Here is a 24,644-nt window from a genome sequence, read left to right on the forward strand (position 1 = left end):
GCGGCAATGGTTGGAGCTGCGCCGATCCGAAGCCAGGAGCCAGAAGCTTCTTCCAGGTCTCCCCTGTGGGTGCAGGGGCCCAAGGACTTGGGCCATCTACTACTTGATATCTCAGGCCATAGTAGAGAGCTGGATTGGAAGAGGAGCAGCTAAGACTAGAATTGGTGCCCATGTGGGAAACGGGCGCTTCAGGCCAGGGCTTTAACCCACTGCGCCACAGCGCCGGCCCCACAATACAGTATTATTAACTACTGCATACTTTGGCAATAAGCAGCTGAGCTTCAGTCAAGTGCAGGAGGCCAACTGATCAGACCATGTTCAAATAAGGCAAAGACCAAGCTACAACCAGTCAGGCTGTCTCTGCGCCTCACTTCTGATTTCTATCTATTCTGTTGTAGGGCAGAGTTCTCTGAATTTGTTCTGATTCTGAGGCTGCCTGATTCTCAAATTGTCTTTCTTCCATTATGCTCTAAAGGTTTTCTTTTCTTTTAATAGGCACCATGTTATATATCAGATTTCCCAGAACTCAGGCATCTTATAACTGGAAGTTTGAATGCTGTGACCAACACATCCCATGACATTTCTTCAGTATAGTTCTGACACGAGGCTCAGAACTGTGCTCCCAGGGGATGGGAGGGGTAGCATTTACCAACAGCTCTGGTCTGCCATCTGTCAAGAGTGGCTTCACAGGATGTGACTCTTTTGGTTGCAGTTTCATGTGGCAGGTGTGTGAGCACGATGGGTAACCTCAGGTATCACACTGCAGCACAAGAGAGGCCCATGGCAGGAAGCCAGAGGTACCTGGAGCAAGCCAGGCAAGGCACTGCCCAGTGACAGCTGCATGAAGCTGGTAGAAGCATGCACAGAGTATATGAAACAGAATAGGGCAGTAGAGATACAACTGGCACATATACCATCAGCTTCTTCCGTTTTCTATTTCTAGTGTAAATGTACAGATAGTACAACCATTCCTTAAGTCCTCTATCTGATGTTATTCATTTGCAACTGAGGTTTGAAAGAAAATAAGGCCCGTCTCCTCGCACGCGGCTAGGGGCCAGCGGGCGGGCCCGGGTCTGGCCCGAGTTGGCTGGAGCCGTTGCCATGACAAGCGTTTTCGGCTCGGAGCTCGGCTGCTGACGCCGTCCGGAGCCGGGGGCCACTAGGCGGCCACGAACTCCCCCGGGGGCCGCATCCCCCCGCCGCGGCGACGCCTGAGCAGCCGCCCGGCTCCCCTGCGCCGCGTTCCTCCAGGCTGGAGCGAGAGATCCAGTTGTCCTCAGTATCCAGGGAGCCCTCCTCGTCCTCCTCCTCCTCCTGCTGCCACTCTACCACCGCAGTTGCTGGTTGTTGCTAAGGTTGCCTCCATGGTAACGTGCACATCCTGTTTGTACCTCCATCTGGGCAAGTCAGTCTAAGCTAGGAACCTACCTATCCTGGTCAACCACTCCATCACCACCTGGGGACCCCAATCATTGTGACACGACGTCCGGCTTCTACTCAGTTCCCCCTTCCCCTTCTTCCTCCTCTCAACTGCCAGTCTCACACAGAAGAGAAGATCTGGACTTGGCGTTGCTCCTCTGAAGCATATTGCACAAGATAGAGGTGGTCTGTTTCCCGACAGGGCCCCCAGAGAAGCAAGAAGGAGGAAGACGCGGGAACAGGGGGACAGGAGACGCCGAACAGTTAAAGGGAAACCCCACTTCTGGTCTGGTAGAGGGGCTTGGTAACAGCCGGCAAAATGATGAACCCATCAGAACATGCCTTGCTGGCCAACTCCGTGGCAGAGAGTCACGAAGGGGACTTTGGCTGCACACTCATGGACCTGAGGAAGCTCATGGAGCTGCGTTCAAGTGATGCAGTGACCCAGATCAACGTGCAGTATGGAGGCGTGCAGAACCTCTGCAGTCGCCAGAAAACCTCCCCCGTGGAAGGTCTCTCTGGGAACCCTGCTGACCTGGAGAAATGCAGGCAGGTGTTTGGGCAGAACCTGATCCCCCCCAAAAAAAGCCCAAGACCTTCTTGGAGTTGGTGTGGGAAACCCTTCAAGACGTCACCCTCATCATCCTGGAGATCTCGGCCATCATCTCCTTGGTCCTGTCCTTCTATTGCCCGCCCAGTGGAGAAAATGAGCTATGTGGTCAGGTTGCACAAAGCGCGGAGGATGAAGGGGAGGCAGAAGCCGGCTGGATCGAGGGGGCAGCCATCCTGTTCTCGGTGATCATCGTGGTGCTGGTGACCGCCTTCAAGGACTGGAGCAAGGAGAAGCAGTTCACACGGAGGTCTCCAGGCTGTACAGAGGGCTGTCGGAGCGGGATGCGGCGGCTGGCGATGGCTTGCAGTCCACCGCGTTGTTGTTTTTGTCACCGTCCGGCGGGAACACCTTGGACCCAGAGTCCAGGGCCTCGTGCAGACTGTCATCCTGCTTATCTAGGAAGGGTGTTTGCGGCGACTCCTCATCTATGGCGAATTCAGGGTGGGTCATGAAGTTGTGGATGGAGTTCTGGTTCCTGGGCTTCTGAATGCTTTCGTGGAGGGAGCTATGGAATGCTCTGACCACCTTGATCTGGGTCTGGATCCGGTTCAGGCCCTGGAACCAGAGGATCTGGCCTCGGCGCAGCTCCATCTTGGCGTGGTCGATCTCATCCAGCCCCTCGGCATCCTTGCTGATCTCCTCCTTGGTGGTGCTGTGCCCGGCCTCCTTCAGGAACTTCAGGGATTGCGTGGGTATCGTAGAGATGATCTGGCCCCACAGGAGTTCTCCAATCCCAATGAAGAGACACCACAGCCACTGCAACAGGCTGAGCTTTGTGCAACTGAAGGGCTTGCCCCCAGATTCCACAATGAGAACCTGGCTGATGAACGTGCCCAGGACCACCGAGCAGAAGTTGAGGTTGTGGTACATGCCGGCGAACACGTTCCTCTCGCCATGGATCTTGCGGGAGTTGATCTCGTTGAAGAGCTGCATCAGCACGAAGGTGTTGAAAACGATGGTGTAGTGCTGTCTGGGCAGCGAGTGGAGTGGGGCCTTCCTCCTATTGTCAATGTTGAAGAATTTCTCACCAGCAAAGACCAGGAAAAAGATGACGGTGAGCTGATAGACGGCGTGGCCCAGGATGTTCTTCATCATGGTCCGCGAGATCAGGGGCTTGTTTCGGCGGTAGGGGCGCTGCCTCAGCAGTGCGTCGGTGGGGGGCTCGGCGGCCAGGGCCAGTGAAGCGAAAGTGTCCATGATCAGGTTCACCCACAGCATCTGCATGGCTTTCAGTGGGGAGTCCTGAGTGATGCAGGTACCCGTGAAGGCCATGATCACGGCCACCATGTTGATGGTGAGCTGGAACTGCAGGAACTTGGAGATGCTGTTGTAGACGTTCCGCCCCCACATCACGGCCTTGACAATGTTGGTGAAGTTGTCATCAGTGAGGATGATGTCCGAGGCTTCCTTTGCCATGTCTGTGCCTGCAATCCCCATGGTAAAACCAACGTCTGCCTTCTTGAGGGCCGGCCCATCGTTTGTGCCATCACTGGTGACAGCCACCACCTGCCGCTGATCCCCAACGGTGCTGTCAATGATGCCTTTCACCAGCGTGTGCTTGTCTGTGGGCAAGGACCAGGCCAGGACCCAAAGCTTGGGTTAGATCTTGTGCAGCTTCTCTTGTTCTACCTCTCCCTTTTCATTGCGAATGAGTCAGTTGAATTCTTTGCCTTCTAAGCACAGGAAGTCATCACCAGATGTCAGGATGCCACATTTGGTGGCGATGGCTCGGGCTGTGTTGACATTGTCCCTGGTCACCATTCTGACAGTGATGCCAGCTTGCTTGCATTTGGCGATAGCTTCTGGGACCTCTGGGTGCACAGGGTCCTCAATGCCCATGATGGCAATGCAGGTGAGCTCGGTGAGGACCTTGCTCTCGTTGTCCCAGGAGGGCTCAGCGTCATCGAAGTCCCAGTAGGCTGTGCAGATGGTGCGCAGCCCCTTGCAGGCCATGGGTTCAATGACACTGTGCACCTTGTCGTAGCAGCCCTTGTTCTTGAACGGGACCGCCTCCCCCTTCTTGTCCAGGATCCGATTGCACTTGCGAAGCATGATCTCCGAGGCGCCCTTGCTGTACATGTGGAAGCCGCCGGCAGGCTTCCGGACGACTGTGCTCATGGACTTGCGCAACGAGTTGAAGGTGTACACCTTGTAGAGCTGCTCCTCGGGCACCTCGTTGCACACCGCCTGGTAGTTCTGCTTCAGATCTGCGACAAAGCCCAGCAGATCACACTCGGTCTTGTTGCTCACCTGCCGCAGCAGGCCTCCCTCCTTCTCCGGAGGCAGGATCTTGGATGTGTAAGCGCTGTTGATGGCAATGCCATTGACGATGTGGTCCAGGACCTTGGGCAGGAAGACGTCGGGGCTGGGCACCTGGTGGTAGTGGGTGCCCCCAATGTAGGCCTGCACCACAGTCATGCGGTTCATGGTCAGCATGCCGGTCTTGTTGGAGCAGATGGCCGTGGCATTGCCCATCGTCTCACAGGCATCCAGGTGCCGCACCAGGTTGTTGTCTTTCATCATTTTCTTTACAGAGTTGGCCAGGGAGATGGTGACAGCCAGCAGCAGCCCCTTGGGCACAGCCACCACCAGCACGGTGACGCCGATGATGAAGAACTTGATGAAGTACTGGATATAGACGGGGGTGCACTCGGTGAGCCACGGTCTGCCCTGGATCACGAAGTTGTCGATCATGAAGTACAGGATCAGGATGACGAAGGTCACGGCGGACATGATGAGACCGGCTTTCCTGATCTGGACGGCCAGGCGCGTCAGCTTGCCCTGCAGCACCGACTTCTTCTTGTGCACCTTGCTGGCCTTCTTGTCCTTGTCCTCGTTGTCGGCCCCCTCCTGGCTGCTGAGTGGCTGGATCTCCAGGGCCACAGCGTCCTGGGTCTTTGTTTTGTTGTGATTTTCAGGGACTCCTTGTTTTTTACCTTTCTTCTTCATCTCCTCCTCGTCATCCTCACTGGCCCCCAGCAGAGTGAAGATGATCCCGGTCTGCGAGTTGACACCAAAGCGGTCACCACCATCCGGCCAGAGCCTTCTATGACATGGGTCCCTGAGAGCAGCATGGGTCTTTGTCCAGGGACTTCCGGACGTGGTCGGACTCCCCCGTGAGAGAGCTCTCGTCATTCTTCAGGTCATTCCCCTGGATCAAGACTCTGTCGGCCGGCAGCCCTCTGTACAGCCTGGAGACCTCTGTGTGAACGCTCGTTCTAGGACCCCAAGCCCTGCTTCCCCTGCGCCCATTCTCATCTGCTCTCCCCGTAAGGCGATGATGCGACTTGCCACTGTCACATCAGCTGCTCCCAAGTGTGTTTGAACCCCACCCCACCCCACACCTGAGCACAAAGAGAAAAAAAAAAGAAAGAAAATAAAAAATGACTCCCCAAACTACTTAATGATACTCTGGTTCCTGTTGATTATTTCAAAGAACAGCAAAATTCTCTAAAGTCATTTGAATTAGCTTTTAAAAATACAATAGAATACATTTAAAAGGACATTTAAGAGGTGTATTGAGTTGGAGAGGAATGGGTACCATATCTTAATTGCTAACAGTGATGACATGTCTTGTAAAGCATTTGGGACTTAATATGGACACAATATTCATTTTGCTACAGTCCCACAGAAGCAAATGACTGCCCAAATATCTTCTGCCATGGCCTATAAATGCCCTTTGGAACAGAGATCTGGGTGACTCCAAACCCTGTATGATGGAGGCAGAGGAAGAAATGCTCCTTACACAATAGATGAGATTTAGAAGAATAATGTCCCTCTGCAACGCACAAAATTAATGTAAGCTTCTGAAGTGGCTTGAATGTGATCCAAGGGTAGCGTTTTTGTATCTTTTTGGTGTAACAAAAGTAACATAGAATCTGGATTAAAATGTACAAAATCTTTGAGGGCAGGGATTTCATTTATATATTTATCACATGGTGGCTAATCAAGTATCTAAAGAGCAAGGGGAAATGACACTAAGACAGCAAGTATGTCACTGCCAGAGTGTCCTCGGAAATCAATTACTTGACTCTGGTTAAAAATAAGACCTATAGTAATTGACAAGAGGAGGTTTATATTCAAATCTGTAGAGAAAACATGACCTTCACCACCTATGCTAACAAAGAAACACAGTGCATTTTCTTGTGGAAAACCTCTCTTCAAGCCACAGAAACATGAGCCACTTACCATGTGAACTGAAGATATGTGGTAGCAGTTTTCATCAACTGATTTCTTTATCTCTGAGGAGGTTTTTATGAAGAACACATAGAATCAGGATGATATTATGGTTTATTAGCCTCAAAATACTCAATTTAATTCCTAAACTTTCAATTGCATTGCAACTGAATCTCTGGAGGAGAATACACTTTTAAAAATATACAAATGGCTTCTGTTTGTTAAAAAGAACAGACTTTATGTATTTCATAGATACAATTCTAAGAAGATAATCATACTTCCTTCTCTCCCTCAATCATCCTCATTCCCTCCTTTCTTCTTGTTTTTAATTTTTGCCATAACATACTTTCAATGTATTTTATAATCACAGGCTTAATACACCACTAACCATAATGTTCAACAAGTAAAAAGTAGAAAAAAACCTGTTCCCAAAAAGACAAATATCATGTTTTCTCTGATATGTGGATGTTAATATAGAATACCAAAAAAGCACAGTGTTTTTCTATGCTGTTTCTAATCAAAGGCAATGGAAATTAAGGTGAAATTGGTGTTCTAACTGACACTGTGGAATGTCGGTGGGGAAAGGAAGACGAGATGGAATATTTCAGTGAAGCAGCTAGGTATAGGTTGAAGACATGATGTTGGGGGCAGGACTAAAATTAGAAAGGAGCATTCCGAAGACTAATCATCATGGGATAGCACGGGAAGCAAAGCAGAATATAAAGTGTTGAGGGAGAGTGAACAAGGTTGTGGTATTCAGAAAAAGGGCAATTTAGAAACTTTGTTAGAGGCTGCACACATTATATTGACAAGAAAGTTATGCAAAAACCACATTTGTGTGAATGAGGGATTTATCTGCAAGATATGGGTATATTTGGTTGCAACTCAACAAAAATTTTTAAGGATAAGAAACAAAAGACATGATTTTACTTCCCTGCGTCAATAATGACTCAGAAGTTTAACCTTTGCATTTCTGGAGTTGGAAACATGACAAAAAGTTCAAACAGCTTGGGAGTAACAAGAAAAGTAAGATGAGGAGATGAAGATGCTCATAAAATCAGCGCCAACATGTTTATAAATGTGATCAGCTGCCTTCTCCAAATTCTCATAAAGGGAAATTTAAAAATAAGTAATTCGCTATGAGCATTTATGTATGCTATACATATGGTTGATTTGGACACACTAAGGGAATACAAATGCAAATCAAATGGAAGAGAAACTCCAATAAGGGAACACAAATAAAGCCCTTAAAGCTTGTCAGCATCTATAAGCCCATCAAATGGCCAATGAATAGAAATGACCATAAATGTTCTCTTTTGTACCTAAAGGAAATGCACAATTTATTACAATCCTACTGTAAAGATTGCTATAATTACAAGACTGGCTCAATTAGACCTTGAATTACTTTAGACTATGAAGCAACTGAAAACACTAAGCAGTCAATGCATTTAACGTACTGCATGTTTTGTCATTGGATGTAGACAACTGAAAAATATGATAAAGATTAATATTCACTGACCATTGTTCAGGTACATAGTAACATTGAGTATTTAACCCCATTTAATTCCCACAACTGAGTAATGGAATAGGATACTGTTAACTTCATTCTAAGGGGAGGAATTTGAGATTTAAGCAGGTTAGAAAACACACCTTATTCTGTTTTGTTCATCACCATGTTCAAAAAACATTGCCCAATGTCCAGCAAAAAGAAGGCATTTGGTAACTATGTGCTGAATGAATGAGTGAGTGAAGTAGTGATGCTTAAAACCACACCTGGAATGCTTAATACCAAATCTTTAGTCTCTGTTCTAATGTGTATTACTAATAGGACTGTGAAATACACTTGGAGTTTCATAACATTTAGCCACCAATAAGAAAAGCCACATTCTTTCTACACTACTCTGATGGTTAATAAAATGTGTACTAAAATAATTTTAAAATATATGGAGAGTAGTTAAAACTTAAAATTTGTCTATTCCCCCATTTTCCAAACAAATTCAAAATGTGAGAACAAAATCAGAAGAAAATCACATTTTAAAAGTAGCTATGAAAATACAACTTTATGGATTAATTAAGATCCAAGGGCCACCATTGTGGTGCAGCAGGTTTAGATGATGCTGTGACAATGGCATCCCATATAGATGCTGGTTTGAGTCCTGGCTGTTCCACTTCCAATCCAGTGTACTGCTAATACACTTGAGAAAGCAGTACAAAATGCTCCAAGTGCTTAGGCTGCTGCACCCACATGGAAGACCCAGATGAAGCTATTGGTTCCTGACTTCAGCCTAGCCCAGTCTTGGCCATTGTGACCATTTGGGGCATAAACTAGCAGATGGAAGATATCTCTCTCTCTCTCTCTTTCTCTCTCTCATAACTCTGCCTTTCAAGTAAATAAATCTTTGATTTATTGAAATCCAAAATAATTAATATCACATAGCCATCGCAGTAGACTCTTTGGACCAAATAAAGACAAAAGAAACTGTGCATACAAGAAGTAAGAGTAAAGTTTAGAAAAGTTTTGGAATGAAAGTTGAGTAAGGATAAAATCAGAATTGTACTTCTTACGCAATGCAACCCTGTCCCCTATTCATTTATGTTTTCATTTATCTATCTCCTTCAATTAAATAGTCAAGTTGTCTCAACTTGGTGAAATGTGGTTGTGGTATAATTGTGTTAGGACCAGAACAAACTAAGGGTGGCGTCAAACAGGACTCACAAGGCTGCTTTACAACAGCTCACTGCTCCTCTCCTCCGTTAGTGATCCTCAGGGAGACATCCATGCTGGAACTCAGTGCTAACACAAGCTGCAGATCTTTAACTCTGTTCCATTTCTTTTCCCTGGCTCTTTTTCCTTCTCCAGTGCTGTTAATTAGGTTGCAAAGCCTCCAAGGCAGAAACAATTTCAGTACCACAGAGAGTTCCATGAGACTCTTGACCCAGTTTGTATGGTTGCCTTACAAGGAAAAGTCCCAAGATCCTGAGGATTTAATCCACAGCCAAAAGCAGATTAAACTAAGGCCAATCTGACAGAGGCTCTGCAAGACAGCCAAGAGACCAAAGTCAATCAGAAGACATTTTTGTAGGATAGAACTTGATATTGCACTCACATCACAAATTTAAAAGGCTAAAGTCATCTATTAATTTAACAAACATATATCAAACACCTGTAACTTATTTAAAAAGAGTTTAAATACTGCTGAATCAAAGCAAACTAAGACGGCAACACTTACCTTCAAGAGTTCACTTTTTAGTAAATAAAACACAAAAACTTTGCTTTAAAGAAAGTTTCAGTAGGGTGCTATTTAATAATTCCTACAAAGTACAAAGAAATTATTTTTATTTTACTTATCAGGTAAAACAAACAAAAGTATGAAGTGAAACATGGAAACAATCTTTAGAAATGATTGTATGGCTAAATGATCACAAAATGATATGCAAATAAAGAACGCCTACACAGATCAATAAGGGTGATGCTACTAGAGTTTCAAGAGCCAAGCAGTGCTCCTTTACAGTCACAGACCCCTCATTTCACCCAGAGGTGGCTTAAACCATGGGTTACTTTTGTCCCTTTGGACTCATACAACATTTGTGTCTGTATATCTAAATTATTTCACTGTGAGATTCACCTGTGTTGTTGTCTCTGTGATAGTTCTTTTATTGCACGACTGAAACACCTAAAATTTATTTATTTATTTATTTATTTATTTATTTATTTATTTCATTGTTGGAGCTGGAGCTGTGGTGTGACAAGTTCAACCATGGCCTGAAGCACTGGCACTCCATATGGCCACTAATTCAAGTCCTACCTACTCTACTTCTGTTCCAGCTCTCTGCTAATGTGAACGGGAAGTTAGAGGAAGATGGGCCAAGTCCTTGAGCCTCTGCCACCCATGAGGGAGATCCAGAAGAAGCTTCTGGCTCTTAGCTGCTGCCTTCAGCTTGGTTTAGCCCTGGACATTGCCACCATTTGGAGAGTGAATCAGTGGATGAAAAATCTCTGTCTCTCCTCTGTGTAACTCTGCCTTTCAAATAAATATTTTAAAAAATTGTTGAAGGGGGCTGGTGCTGTGGTGTAGCAGGTAAGTTGCCACTTGCAGTGTCAGCATCCCATATGGGCACTGGTTTGAAACCTGTCTGCTCCAATTCCAATCCAACTCCCTGCTAACATGCCTGAGAAAGCAACAGAAGATGGCCCAAGACCTTGGACCCCTTCACCCACAGGGTGATGGGTTGCATGGAAGGAGTTTTAGTCCAATAAGTAAGTCTATGGAGGATAAAGGGAACCAGCTCACTAACTGATGGAGAAGGGGCACATAGGAAAACAGAGGGGCAGAAATTAGAGTGAACTCTGTGGTAGTGGAATGAAGGGATTAATGTGAATTCATGATCTTATAGAAATAAATATATGGATGTATATCTGTGTAAATTTTCATTTCCTGCCTTCCTTTTCAATCTGGATATTTTTATTTATTTTTCTTGCTTGATTTCCCTGGATAGGACATCCAGTGCAAAGAGGAATGCTGTTTTTATTTTCAGCATTAAGTGTGATGTCAATTGAGATTCTCATAGTTGCTGTTATCAGGTTGAGGAAGTTCCTTTCTATTTCTTTGCTGTTGAGTTTCTATTGTGATAAGGTGTTGGGTTTTGTTAAATGTTTTTTTCTGCATCTATTGAGATCATAGTGGTTGTGTGTATGTTTGTGTATACACATGCCTGTGTTTTTTTCATTAAGTTCCTATTTTCAGTTTTTTCCTGTTTTATTTTGAGTAGTTTTGGTTGCTATTTCTTCTAGTGCACTAGTCTTTTTTTGCAGTCTAAACTTCTGTTAATTCTATCTCATATATTTTTCATCTCAGACACTGTATTTTATGTCTCTATTAGTCTACATTTTCTGTTGCTGTCATAAAAATCACTACAAATCTGGCATATGAAAACAAGAATAATTCATTATCTCATAGTTTGTAGGTCAGAAGTCTTGACCCAGAGTGACTCATCTGCTTCTATGCTTTGTGTTCTACAAGGTTGACCTCATGCTGTCAGAGGCTGCCTTCCTTTTTTTTTTTTTTTTTTTTTTTTTTAGAATTTAAGAAAAGTACACTTCCAAATCATTCAGGTCATTGGCAGAATTTACTTCTGTGTAGCTGTAGGACAAATGTTTCTGTTTCCTCATTGGCTGTGGCCAGGGTCATCTTCAGCTTCTAAGGCCTGCATTCCTTGTTCCCTGGCTTCCTGCTTTGCTCATGAAAGCCAGTAACAGTGATTCAAGTCCTTTCTACACCTTGAATCTTTACATCTCTACATCCGCTTCTGACTCCTGTCTCTTCTGTCCCCAGCGGGGCAATGTTCTTTCAGGTGCTTCTTTTCCTGGCCTCAATTCTGCCCTGACCACTCGCAGCTCTGTTCTTTCTGGTACTCTTACTCTTAACAGAATTAATTTCCCCAGATTCCCAGAAATGTCTCCCTAATTCAGACAACATATTGTTGTCACTGTTGCTGTTTGAAGTAAGAAAAACTAACCAGCATGAATGAAAAGTTGACTATTAGTGTTTTTGAGGTGAAAAACTAAAATTTTAAGTTCTTATACAGAATTTACCAACACCAAAGATTGTATTTTGAATGCTCAGTTGAGAAACACTAATCTTTATGAAGAAACAGTGTGTTTACTTCAGCACTATTATAGGTTGAACTATGCTCTTTCAGCATAACATATGCTAGTCTCTTGTAACCTCAGAATGTGGCCTCATTTGGATATTGATGTCTTTATAAAAGGGACAATATGGATAAAAAGAGACCAACACACACATGGAGAATGCAAAGTAAAGATGAAGACAGAGATCTACAAACCAAGGGATGTGACCAGAGAACAATCAGGATGTAGGAAAGAGGTGGGAAACAGCCACCCTACCTCCATGGTATCAGAGGAGCCAGTACTGGCAACAGCTTGGTTTCAGACTTCCAGCCTCCAGGACTACGAAATGATAAATTTGCATTTAAGCCATCGAATTTGTGTTATTTTGGTATAGCAAATAATATAAATAAACTGAGAATTAAGTATGTTTTGAAATCAACAAACCATAAAAAGGTTAATTCTATAATATTAATTCATCATTTTTATAAAATTCTTTTTTTTTTTTTTTTTGACAGGCAGAGTGGACAGTGAGAGAGAGACGGAGAGAAAGGTCTTCCGTTTGCCATTGGTTCACCCTCCAATGGGCCAGAGCGCTGCGGCCGGTGCACCGCGCTGATCCGATGGCAGGAGCCAGGTACTTATCCTGGTCTCCCATGGGGTGCAGGGCCCAAGGACTTGGGCCATCCTCCACTGCACTCCCTGGCCACAGCAGAGAGCTGGCCTGGAAGAGGGGCAACTGGGACAGAATCCAGTGCCCCGACTGGGACTAGAACCTGGTGTGCCAGTGCCGCAAGGCAGAGGATTAGCCTAGTGAGCCGCGGCGTTGGCCCTTTTATAAAATTCTTAACTATCACACCAATGGAAATCCTATGGAACTTTATTAAATGATTAATCTGGAAAGAATTAAAGCATTAGGAAAACCAAGAGTGTTTTTAGGGATGAGAAGTGATAGAGGGCTTGCTCTACTATGTATTAAAACATATTTCGAGGTTTTAGGGATTAAATGCACAGCCCTAAAATATAATCTGTTCAGACACTTCTTATTGAAAGTGACAGAAAATTCTGTTTCAATGAGTTAAACAATAATAAAAATATTGTGGTTTTATTTACATGAAAAGATGTATGAAAAGACTTCTGAGGTTCATGTGGATAATGTCAAGATTGCAATTGTATTTCTCTGTGGTTCTCTCCTCTGCTTTCCACCTGCTGTCAGCATCATTCTCGGACTTACTTATCCCATGATCCCAAAATGACTGTCTAAGCTAGCAGAGGTATAACGGCTGTCATTCACATCTAGGAGGAGAGGTGACGTCACATCCTGCAACAACAAAACAAAATTCTGCAGCTTACTTCTGATGGACCATCTTAAGTCAACTATGGACCCCACAACAATCACAAAGTCAAGGACATGATTATTTCATTTATGACCCTGTTTCAACTGTAGAAGCCTCTTCTTATACAAGGATAACTGGAACAAGAATAAAAGGCTACTGAAACAGTAGAGAGGAAACACAGTTTGAAGCAATTCACTAGTAAAAAATCTTTGAAGGAATTTTTTTAAATCAAATTCAATTACTTTAACATAAAAGCAAATTTATTTTTTAGGTAAATTTGTCAGTTGGATATGGGATTTTAAAAGAATATGTTCATTTTGGTTAGCCAAACCCTAAGCTGTCAAATATAGTGCCATGTAGTTTTTCAGAATACTTCTTACCCTTCTAACATCTAGTATCTGTAATGATAGGCCATCTTTTATCATGATATTGGCAACTTGTACTTTTCATGTTCAGTCTTGCTAGGAATTTAACAATAATGTTTTGAAAGACTTATAATAGTTCTTTCAAAGAATCAGTTTTTATCTTTGTTAATTGTCTCTATATTTCTCCCTTTTAGTTACTTTGAGTTTCATTTTCATTGTTTATTTTTTGCTTCTAAATAGAGCAATTTATTTATTTATTTATTTATTTATTTATTTATTTTTTGACAGGCAGAGTGGATAGTGAGAGAGAGAGAGAGAGAGAGAGAGAGAGAGAGAAGGTCTTCCTTTTGCCGTTGGTTCACCCTCCAATGGCCGCCACGGCTGGCACCCTGCGGCCGGCGCACCACGCTGATACGAAGGCAGGAGCCAGATGCTTCTCCTGGTCTCCCATGGGGTGCAGGGCCCAAGCACTTGGGCCATCCTCCACTGCCTTTCCGGGCCACAGTAGAGAGCTGGCCTGGAAGAGGGGCAACCGGGAAAGAATCCGGCACCCCGACCGGGACTAGAACCCGGAAATAAGGCAACTTAGACAACAGACTTTAAGCATGTATTTTTAAATAATGCAAACATTGTGTGCTATAAATTTACTTTCTGTTCTGCTTTAGCTTTATCCTATTAATTTTGATATGTTCAATTTTAATTACCATTCTTTTTGAAATATTTTCCATTTTCCTTCTAAGGGTTTTCCTTTCATAAAAAGAGGAGGAGGGACTAACAATAAATTGCAGGTTCCTTTTCATTGTGGTCCCTGGCCTCTAGTTCCTAACAGGCTTTTGGTCTTAATTTTCTTGTTAGGGTTGTGAAAACAGAAATCATCACTTCCATCTCCTCTCATCCCTTCCAATTTAGATCTTCAACCAAAGCCTTGTGGACCCTTTCTCAGTGGTTACCTTTATTTCCACTACCATGGCCAAAGATGAAATTCAAAGCAAGTGGTCAATGATTGTCTTCTCTGTGGGTCTCCAAACTGGACGGACTCAGTTGCTCTAGGAAACACAGTTCTTACTCTTTCAGCATTCTCTCAGAGGAGCAACAGGAATCCTATAATAACCAAGCTTGAAATTACTATAAGACAGGTGTGGGGAATGTCTGGCCCATGGGCAGTAAAAGGCTCATGAAATTACTTGGTGCCCTCCCAAGACAACAGCAGGCAGGACATGAAATGTAATAAATCTACAGCAGACTAATTTTTAAAAATATTTTTATTTAGTTATTCATTTGAAAGGCAGAGATACATAGGAAGACACACACACACACACAGAGGGGTGGGGGAGAATCTTCTATCCATTGGTTTACTCCTAAAATGGCTTCAATAGTCAGGGCTGGATCTGGCCAGGCCAAAACCAAGAGACTGGAATTCCATACGGCCTCCCTCATGGGTGGCAGGGGCCCAAGCACATGAGCCATCCTTTGCTGTCTCCCCAAGCACATTAGCAGGGAGCTGCATCAGAAGTGGTGCAGCTGGGACTTGAATCAGCACTCACATGAGATGCAGGCATTGCAGCTGGTGGCTTAACCTGCTGTGCTACAATGCCAGCACTGCAGGCTAATTTTTAAGCTGATAATTTTGTACTATTTGACTCGTGAATGATGCTACAAATATCCAAATGCCCTTTGGCACAAAAAAGATCCCCAACCCCCCACACACAAGAACATAAACACAAAAGCTAAACATTCTCTTTTACAACCACAGAGAATAAAGTAGAAGCAAATTAAGCCATCAGAATTATAGAGAGATATACTACTATAGACTTTCCTAATCATATAATTATTCAGAGGTTAAGCAGTTTTAAAAGTTTTTAAAGTTTTACATTTACTATATACTGAACAGACAGGTTTTCTTCATGCTCCTAGAAAAATTCCACTTTCCACTTTGACTACGACCTTGTCTGAATATGATCAGAGTCGGTGAACTCAAAAGGCTTCCATAGCCTTGGCAACTCATGACAAGAGCCTAGGGTGATTACTGATGCCATAAACAAGAGTGTCAATTTGTTAAGTCAACAACAGGAGTCACTGTGCACTTACTCCTCATGTAGGATCTCTGTCCTTAATGTGCTGTACATTGTGATTTAATGCTATAACTACTACTCAAACAGTATTTTTCACCTTATGTTTCTGTGTGGGAGAAAACTGTTGAAATCTTTACTTAATATATGCTAAACTGATCTTCTGTATATAAAGAGAATTGAAAATGAATCTTGATGTGAATGGAAGGGGAGAGGGAGCGGGAAAGGGGAGGGTTGCGGATGGGAGGGACATTATGAGGGGGAAGCCATTGTAATCCATAAGCTGTACTTTGGAATTTATATTCATTAAATAAAAGTTAAAAAAAAGAAATGCTGATTATCTTCCATGAAATCTTATTTTGTTATTTTGAGAAAATTCTTTGATTTTTTTAAAAATAAAATTATGTAGTTCATATATTTGAAAGGCAGAGAGGGAAAGAGAATCTTTTCATTTGGTACACTCCCCCTCAAAACTCCAGCATCCAAACCTGGACCCGCCCAAAGCCAGGAGACCAGAACTCAATCCGTTACCATGTGGGAGGCAGTGACCCAAGTACTTGACCAATCACCGGCTGTTTCTCAGGGTGCACATCAGCAGGAAGCTGGGACCTGGAGTAGAGCCAGGACTTAGCCCAGGGTGCTCGATATCTAACAGAGGCATCCAAAAAGAAGCCTAACTACTACACCAAACACGCTCCAATTTCTTCTCACTTTTGATACTCAGAATTTCTGCTATTAGGTATAAGATAAGCTAATCCAGTTGTAGTTTGGTTAAACGGATTCGTCAATGAAGGTTGAACAAATTTACCAAAGGCATATTGCTAGTACATGCTAGAGAAGGGGTTGGAATTCAGGCCACCTGACTCCTAAGCTAATGGTCTCTTACACACCACAGCCAAAGGCCAGTGAATCATGTAAACATCAAACAGCTTTTAGTGCAGCAACCATAGACATACAATGTAGACTTGGTGCAATGAGCCACAGACTCGGTGCAATAAGCCTTAGAAACATAGAACCACTAATGCAATGTTTCCTTCAACTTTATTTTGTTAAACACTTATATCAAAGCTTTGTGCATTGGTGGAGAATGGCATTTATTTAAAATGCATATTCTCTGACCTCACCTGGATTCCAAAATCAGAATATTTTGGGGTATGGCTGAGGAGTCTGTATTACTTACAAATTCTCAGATGATTTTTATGCACCTGTATATACTGAGAATATATTTTCTAGGAATACTGAAAAATGACCATGCAGCCTCGACTTAAATACTTCTTACTACAAGTAAGCACTAAACTTCCAGTAGTTGCCTAACCCATTAGGTAACTAGTGGAAAGAAGGATCGTTAGAAAGTTGAACAAATTCCATCTTTGTATTACTTCTATCAAGTGGTTCTATCTGACTTCTTAGAGTAAAAAAGGAATTTTTTTCTATAACATCTTTGGAAATTTGTATTTTTCAAATTTGACGGATAGATCACCTATGTTTTTTATCCAGCTAATTAACTCTGCCATTCTATTTGTTGAAGAAAATGGGAGTCAAGTACATGTTAAGAAAATTTTGCTCTTTCTGTGACCTGCTGACATTATGCCGTATTCTCCAAACTTAGAATGTATGTTTCCTGTGTCACTCATTTTTCATTGTTAGGTCTTTCAAACATAAAACACCAAAGAAAAAATGGTACAACAAGCACAAATATCAGTCCTGAACCTCATGGGCCTCTTCAGATTGCTTCGGTACCACCTACTTCCTGAGCCTCCAGCCACTGGCTCCACCTTAGTTTTCTGCACCAGACAACTTTTTTTCAAGACCTCACGTTTGTTTGCTGGAGGGTGGCCAATCTGTCATTTTTCAGTACATTGAGCCACCTCTCGTTGTGACCTCCCCACCCCTTGTGCAGCCAGGCAGGCTACTACACTGTGGGTTTCTGCCTCCTTCTGCCTCTTTCAGCTTGAGATACGACTGCCCCTTTCAGGATATGGATCTGGCGTCCACAACGCACTCCTCAAAGTCAGGTGATTCAGTCCAGCGTGTGGAGGACTTGTATGCCTTGGGGTGAGGTTTGACTGATGGGAAACTGGAGATGGAAAAGAAGTAACTGCTTCCTTCTTGTCCTTTCTCCCTCCCATGGACTACTTGAAGGCATTTTATTTGCATAGAATGGTTTATGAAGTCCTATCATGCCGACTGGGCACATCTGCCATGAAGTTTTTCTCTTCCTCGCTTCAGTGGAGCAGACACAAGCGCAGGAGAACATTCATCTGCACTGCTGCCTAACCTTATTCAGCCCACTTCCTGTTTCCTCATGCTTGCAATCCTGCTGGCCTCAGTAAGGAACAATCACATTATTCCCTACTTCAGGTCAGATTCAAGGGAACCAAGACTAAGATGATATGTCATGTAGGGCCTACTCAGGATAAACAGGAAATAGTTCCTCTCTTGTGATTATGCCAAGTATGGAATATAAACTATTTATTGTGTGTGTCATACTTAGATTCAGCTCATTCTGGAACTTAGCCTTCATGACATTTTTATATAGAGACAACTCTTTCACAATGTATACTCCTTAAAAGAAATGATGAGTTTCTATCAATTTACCTCACTGGTAAAAACACAGTCTAAATAGTTGCTTTTTTTTCTTCACGTATATAAGTATGTGAAGAATAAATTGACAGTTCTGGCCATGAAATCTTATGAATTTATAACATAACTTGTCCAGGGTTTTGCTCCATTCATCTTTCTTTTGTGTAGGACAGAGGCCTTATGGTTGGTCATAATAATAGAAGCTTAAACAGATGCTTCGAATTCCTCTGTCTCACAATAGTATAATCATCTCAAGATCATCCACTAATCTTATTCTTAATAGTACACCTGCCTATGCCTATATTTTTCAATTTACATATGAAACATGAGCTATATCTAATATACTTGAAACAAAGTTCAAAACTGCAGGTAATCCAAATTACAATGTACAAGAACATTCAGATTTGGTGGCCTTTAAAAACAATTGTTAACTCGAGTTTCTGCTTACCTGTTGATATGGGATCTTTTACATTGGGAACATTATATTTTATAGCAGCTGGTAATGTTAACCAGGTCTAAGAAAGTGAATTCTTTTCTCTACAATCAACAATTTTAGGACCTATTTAGCAATGGTTAATAAAGAGTGTACATACATCAAGGTCACAGATTTCTTGGAAGAAAATAAACATAAAATTAATGATGTTTAAAAGGAGTTGGAACACTTTATGGGTGTGTAGGAGTTGATGAGTGAATGGGTCTAGAATAAGCCACTGTGCCATAAAAATTACTTTGAGCTGAAGGCATTTGAGTTCATTAAATTCCTTATCTGATGCAAAGTACAGCCTCCCCAAAGAATTTAATCATCATAAATCCCTTCCCCGAGAGAAACTCTAATCTTCTCTTCTTGGAGACAGGAGTAAGCACCACACCCAGACAATGTTGGAAAACTCTCATCTGTTCTGTTAAGAGGACATTTATCTTTCCAGAAAGTCATTCTTCCTTAGGCGTCCTTTCTTTACACCTACACAGAGGTTATCTGTTCTCACAGAAGTGCCCCCTCTGCCCTACCCTCTTCCTTATTAAGATTTAATGTAAATCCCAGATTTGTCTTCTTTTATTTATCTTTTTGAAAGGCAGAGTTACAGAGAGAAGAAGAGGGGGGGAGAAAGAGAGGAGAGGGAGAGAGGGAGAGAAAGAGAGAGAGGGAGAAAGAGAGGAGAGGCAGAGAGGGAGAGAGGGTAAGAAGGAGAGAGGGTGGGAGGGTGAGAAGGAGAGAGAGAGAGGGAGGGAGGGAGGGAGGGAGGGGGAGAGAGAGAGAGAGAAGTATCTTCCATCCACTAGTTCACTCCACAAATGGCTGCAATGGCGAGGGCTTGGCCAAGCCAAAGCCAGCAGTCAGGAGCTTCTTCCAGGTCCCCCACATGGGTGCAGGAGCCCAAGCACTTGGGTCATCCTCCATTACTTTCTCAAGCACATTATCACGGAGCTGGATCACAAGTGGAGCAGCCAGAACTCAAATTGGCTCCCATATGGGATGCCAGTGCTTCAGGCCTTGGCTTAACCAGCTGGACTACAGCACAGGCCCTAGCCCCAGGTTCTCATAGCCTCCTTGTGTCATATCTTTCTGTAAATTCCTAGGCACACACTTGAATAGAAATCTGTCTTTTCTTTTGTTAATCTAACATTGGTCACTTTAATTTGCAGGCCTCTACAGGCTGGATTAACAGCATAGAGGAAAAGTTTTTCTTCTCTGCCATGAAAGGCAAACCGATGCCCTTTTGCAATTATACCACCAGCAGCACAGTAACATACAGGATTCCTGGGTCCCTTAAAGCCTGTCCTCATTAATGACACACAGTCTTTAATAAGGGAATATGAACCCAAGTGATTTTAATCATGATGAATATGACAACCACAACTAGATTCTTTCAGAAGCTTTCTTACTTAGACTAGAGTTGACACTTGGCTCCATATTCAGAAATAGCTATGTTCAATGGCGCATTTTGAAACCAGTTGTTCATTCTGTCACTCTCAGAATTCCCCTATCACAGAATCAGAATGTCTATGTTGAACACTGATGATATTTCATCGAAAACTTTTCTAAGTATCAGCTTTCCTGCTTCATTTTGGCTAGTTCATGAGAAGGGTATTATTTTTCAAACCGTTCTGGTTGTATTAGGAAAAAGATTAATGGAAAACCTGGCTTCTTTGAAAAAGCTCCAGCCTTCCCACTAACCTTGTGATTTCAACCAAACCATTTAACCTGCCTGGATTGCTTCACCTGAAACGTGACAGCATAAATCCCTTTCAGCTCTAACATTCTAGAAGTCTTCAAATGTTATGTGTACAAGGAAATTAGAGCTACTGTTTTACACTGTCTCTGTACTGAGTTGTGACTACATATACATATATAAATGATTTGAGAAACATGGAATTTCAAGGGTTTATATAATTACTGTTTTCTATACATATTAATAACACCATTCAATTTGTATAATATTAGATGCTATGATACAGATGTTTGTCCTGTTTAGAAATGTGTGCTATTAATACTTATGGTGATTATAAACCCAGGTGCCATCATCCTAGCACTTGTATCATGACCAAGATGCATTTTTTGTCCAGCTTCTACCACAGCTATCCCAGAGTGCTGGGCAAAAATGTCTTTAGCAAGGGATGGTGAGGTCATCTTCTTCACAAAACAATAGATATTTACCAAATACTTTGGGGAATGTCTAACCAGGTGTTTTCCATGTCCAGGTCACGTGAATTATGTGCTTGAGTCCATATAATACATTTTTAAAAGGTTCTCTTTCACTGTGTCCAGTGTAAATGAAGTAATCACCACTGAGAATCACTCAGTGATCCTACCAGAAATGGGGGCCATATTGTTATATTCACCAAGAAAATGGGAATTTAAGAAAAATATGAACATTTTCTCAGTAAAGCAAGATAGTGAAGAACTGTACAATTTTTCTGGGTATGATTTTTACAATCAGGCATAAAGTGTTTTCATTCCAATAGGGCTTTTAAAGGAGTTTTGTGGGGCTGAGAACAAATTACTTCCTACACATGAAAATAACGCCCAGGAATACCCTTTGGACACTCATGACCAGAGTAGAGTTGGAAAGCATCAACTTAAACTGTGGACTTAACCCTATCTTATGGGGTCAGTTCAAAAGTTATTTCCAGGAAAAATAGAGGAAGAGATGAAACAGGAAGGGCAGAATGATGTCTGCAAGCACTGAAGCTGATAGGTAGCGGTTATTATGTCCTCCGTGAACATTTGGATATTGGTATAACATAAAGTTTCTAAAAGGATTCCATTTCTTGTGTTTGGGTCAGAGGGCCCTAAGTTGAATGAGAGAAGTGGAGAGCCAAGGTCAGTGCAGATTCACTGAGATGTTTCCTGGAGGAATTAACAGTGCTGATGAGGAGAGCTCCCTCATCCCTTCTGAGGCCTGGAGAAGGGAAAGCCAACGATGGGCTGGGAAGCCAGGCATTCTCTGGTCCCCAACTCTGTTCCTTTGCTCTGCCCCCAAAACTGACATGTATGCAAAGCCCATTGGCCAACAGAAGCTTCCTCTTCCCAAATTCTACCCAACTTCTACATCCACCTCAGATACTTAGGTTCTGTCCCAAGACTTGGAAGCTGACAGCATCAGTGAGAACAATGTACACAAGCCTGCAAAATCTAAGGACAGCTACAAACCTACTCATTCACATCTCACCTGTACTGCTGTTTTGGGTCAACACCAATCTGGGCATTATTAATAGGAGACTTGACTATCTCAGTGGACTTTATGGCCTGGAAAAAGACTTATTCCTCTCCACTAGATGCTTCCTCTGAAGTGATTCAAAGCAAGGGGCCATGTGTTTTGTTTTGTTTTGTTTTTTATGTTTTCTGGAGCCACCCTAATTAATTTTATTCAGACTCTTCCAAGCATAAGACCATCTCCGGAAAGAGTCTGGAAATTCCCATGGTAGGGCCAAATTTATTCCTTCTCTCAAATAAAAGCGATACCTAAAGACAAATGCAAAGTATGGATCCCAGAGCTTTGCTACCATGCTGATAAGGAATAAAATGACAGAAAAAGTATCCCTGGTACCCATCGCCATTCTTGGCACACAGAAAAGGTTCAACTGGTATTTGAGTGCTTGATACACTGCTTACTAATGTACCAATTCTCTTTCTTATTAAGAAAGAAAATAGATCCCTACTATTATGGGAAATAAATTTATCCTGAGCAAGGAAGAGCTTTCTAAAATTAAACAATTTGGGAGACACTGCTTGTTTCTTCTGTCATTAGAAGATTTCAAGAGGTCTGGATGACCTCATCAAAGAGGAATGATCAGGTGCAGCCAGGTAATTGATGACTTTGGGGCTCAGTCATCACAACCACAGCAGAGTTGATCAGCTACCAAAGAACAAAGCAAAACGAGTATTAGAGGTCTCAGTGCAGAGTTAGGAAATGTGCTCTATCCACCACAAGTTTAAAGCTCCCATCTCAAGTGACACGCAGTCCCAGTTATACAAGAAACAGAGAAAAAAGATGAGAAAGTTAGTTAAATAGTTTAATCAGAGCAGTTTTACAATTCTAAAATTAACAAGCAGACTTGTAATAAAAGAGCTCCAATGTTTGCAAAATGACTTTGCTTCCATTCTGAATCTGTCTTTTTAATTGTAAAGATTAGCATTACATTTAAAAGGACTGAAAATGGACAAAATGGAGTGATTTAAATTCTCATCCATGTTTTGTGATGCAACTGATGAAATCCCTGAATGGATATTGCTTCAGCTTTGATATTAAAAAATGGCCTGAAAAACGAAGTCCTTAATCAACAACTGATCACAGGTGGCCGAAAGAAAGAGAAAAACCCAAAACTACTGTCAAGTTCATAACGTTATCACATTGTTGGTGGATGACACTGGCTCCAAATATACAATTAAGCCCACAACACTTTTATTACTATGAATATAATTATCATGAAAGTTCTCTCATGTTGATCAACTTGCTTCTGAAGGTTTTCTTGTTCGTTTAAACTTGCATAATAAACATGCAATGAATTATTTCTTTTGAAAGTGTATTTTTTTGCAGTCGTTTTGTTTTCATACAAAGATTTCATAAAGTTGCAACGTTGCATCAGAACATTACCGAAATAAGAGCAGAAGCACATGGGGAGGGTGAATGTGAAGAATGAGAAAGAGCCTCCCTCCATCCTGAGACACCCACCCGTCTTTGTAAAAAGGTGTGAACAAACGTTTTCTTACCCTCCCCCATCTAAGGAAAGAAGAAAGGGGAAAAAATTTCACAAAATCAATGGAACTAAGAAAGAAAAAAGGTTGACATAAAGAAAATAGAGATGTTTTTTCATGCACGTATCTTCTGCATAGCTCAACCCACATATAGTAAGGCACTATTTCCCTTCGAAACTGGTGTCCACAGCAATCTGTTAAGTGCTACAAGTGCTCTGTGACCTTGAGACAGCTCCTTTCAGGATGGTGAAATGAAGAGGCCGGGTGAGTGTGGCTGCCACGCTGCTCTGTGAGGGCCCCATGGCTCACGGAGACTTCCAGGAGTCTCAGAAGAAAACCTGCGAGCGTGTTATGACGGTGTCCAGAATGGTTTTGTTTCCAGAGTTTGTTTTCTCTGTGTATGAATTTAAACTATTCTTCAGTCTTTAGTCTCAAAGAGAATGTGTGAGGTGGGGGAAAAACAGTCAGGTTCAGAAAGGGAGCCTGGACGCTCCCAGAGAGCACACAATGCCTCCACTTTAGGAAGTCAGCAGGATGATTCCAAGAACACGCAGGAAGGGGTGGGGAAGAGAAGAGACAGAGAAGGCAGGGGTGATTTCAGAGGTGCTGAGGGTCTCAGTTTAATTTAGCTGGTCTTCATACTGTTTCCGGAAACAATCCCCTGCCGGGAAAAATTCCCAGCACCTTTCTTGATACATTTTCCAGACATAGGATTCCTGTAGAAGTGAAGGAAATGCATTAGTATTTTCCAAAAAATCGGTGTACTAACACAAAATATATGATAGAAACTCACTGTAATTGGAGAAGTCCAAATTGATTTAGGTAGTTCTTAACTAAATATACCAGACCCTATTGACTTCTTTTTTTTTTTTTTTTTTTTTTTTTTTTTTTGACAGGCAGAGTGGACAGTGAGAGAGAGAGACAGAGAGAAAGGTCTTCCTTTGCCGTTGTTTCACCCTCCAATGGCCGCTGTGGCCAGTGCGCTGCGGCCGGCGCTCCGCGCTGATCCGATGGCAGAAGCTAGGTACTTATCCTGGTCTCCCATGGGGTGCAGGGCCCAAGCACTTGGGCCATCCTCAGCTGCACTCCCTGGCCACAGCAGAGAAATGGCCTGGAAGAGGGGCAACCGGGACAGAATCCAGCGCCCCGACTGGGACTAGAACCTGGTGTGCTGGCGCTGCAAGGCGGAGGATTAGCCTAGTAAGCTGCGGTGCTGGCCCCCTATTTACTTCTAATAAACAAAATCACCAATCTTCATC

General features: G+C 42.8%; 1 protein-coding gene and 1 pseudogene across 8 annotated transcripts in view; both read right to left on the reverse strand.

Annotated features, from left to right (window-relative positions):
- Window positions 1–1,323: 1,323 nt before the first annotated feature.
- LOC103351031 (plasma membrane calcium-transporting ATPase 4 pseudogene) lies at window positions 1,324–23,687 on the reverse strand (annotated as a pseudogene).
- The window catches only part of RYR2 (ryanodine receptor 2), a 772,754-nt gene continuing 770,799 nt past the window's right edge, over window positions 22,690–24,644 (reverse strand). For all 8 annotated transcript variants that reach the window (NM_001082757.1, XM_089311247.1, XM_089311246.1 and 5 more), the window contains 1 exon segment: window positions 22,690–24,101. In NM_001082757.1, coding sequence (NP_001076226.1) covers window positions 24,006–24,101 — 96 coding nt within the window. In that variant the 3' untranslated portion in view covers window positions 22,690–24,005.

The sequence above is a fragment of the Oryctolagus cuniculus genome, chromosome 13, assembly GCF_051225735.1.
Source record: "Oryctolagus cuniculus isolate XC-2025 breed Fujian yellow rabbit chromosome 13, ASM5122573v1, whole genome shotgun sequence".
In the NCBI taxonomy this organism is placed as follows: Eukaryota; Metazoa; Chordata; class Mammalia; order Lagomorpha; family Leporidae; genus Oryctolagus; species Oryctolagus cuniculus.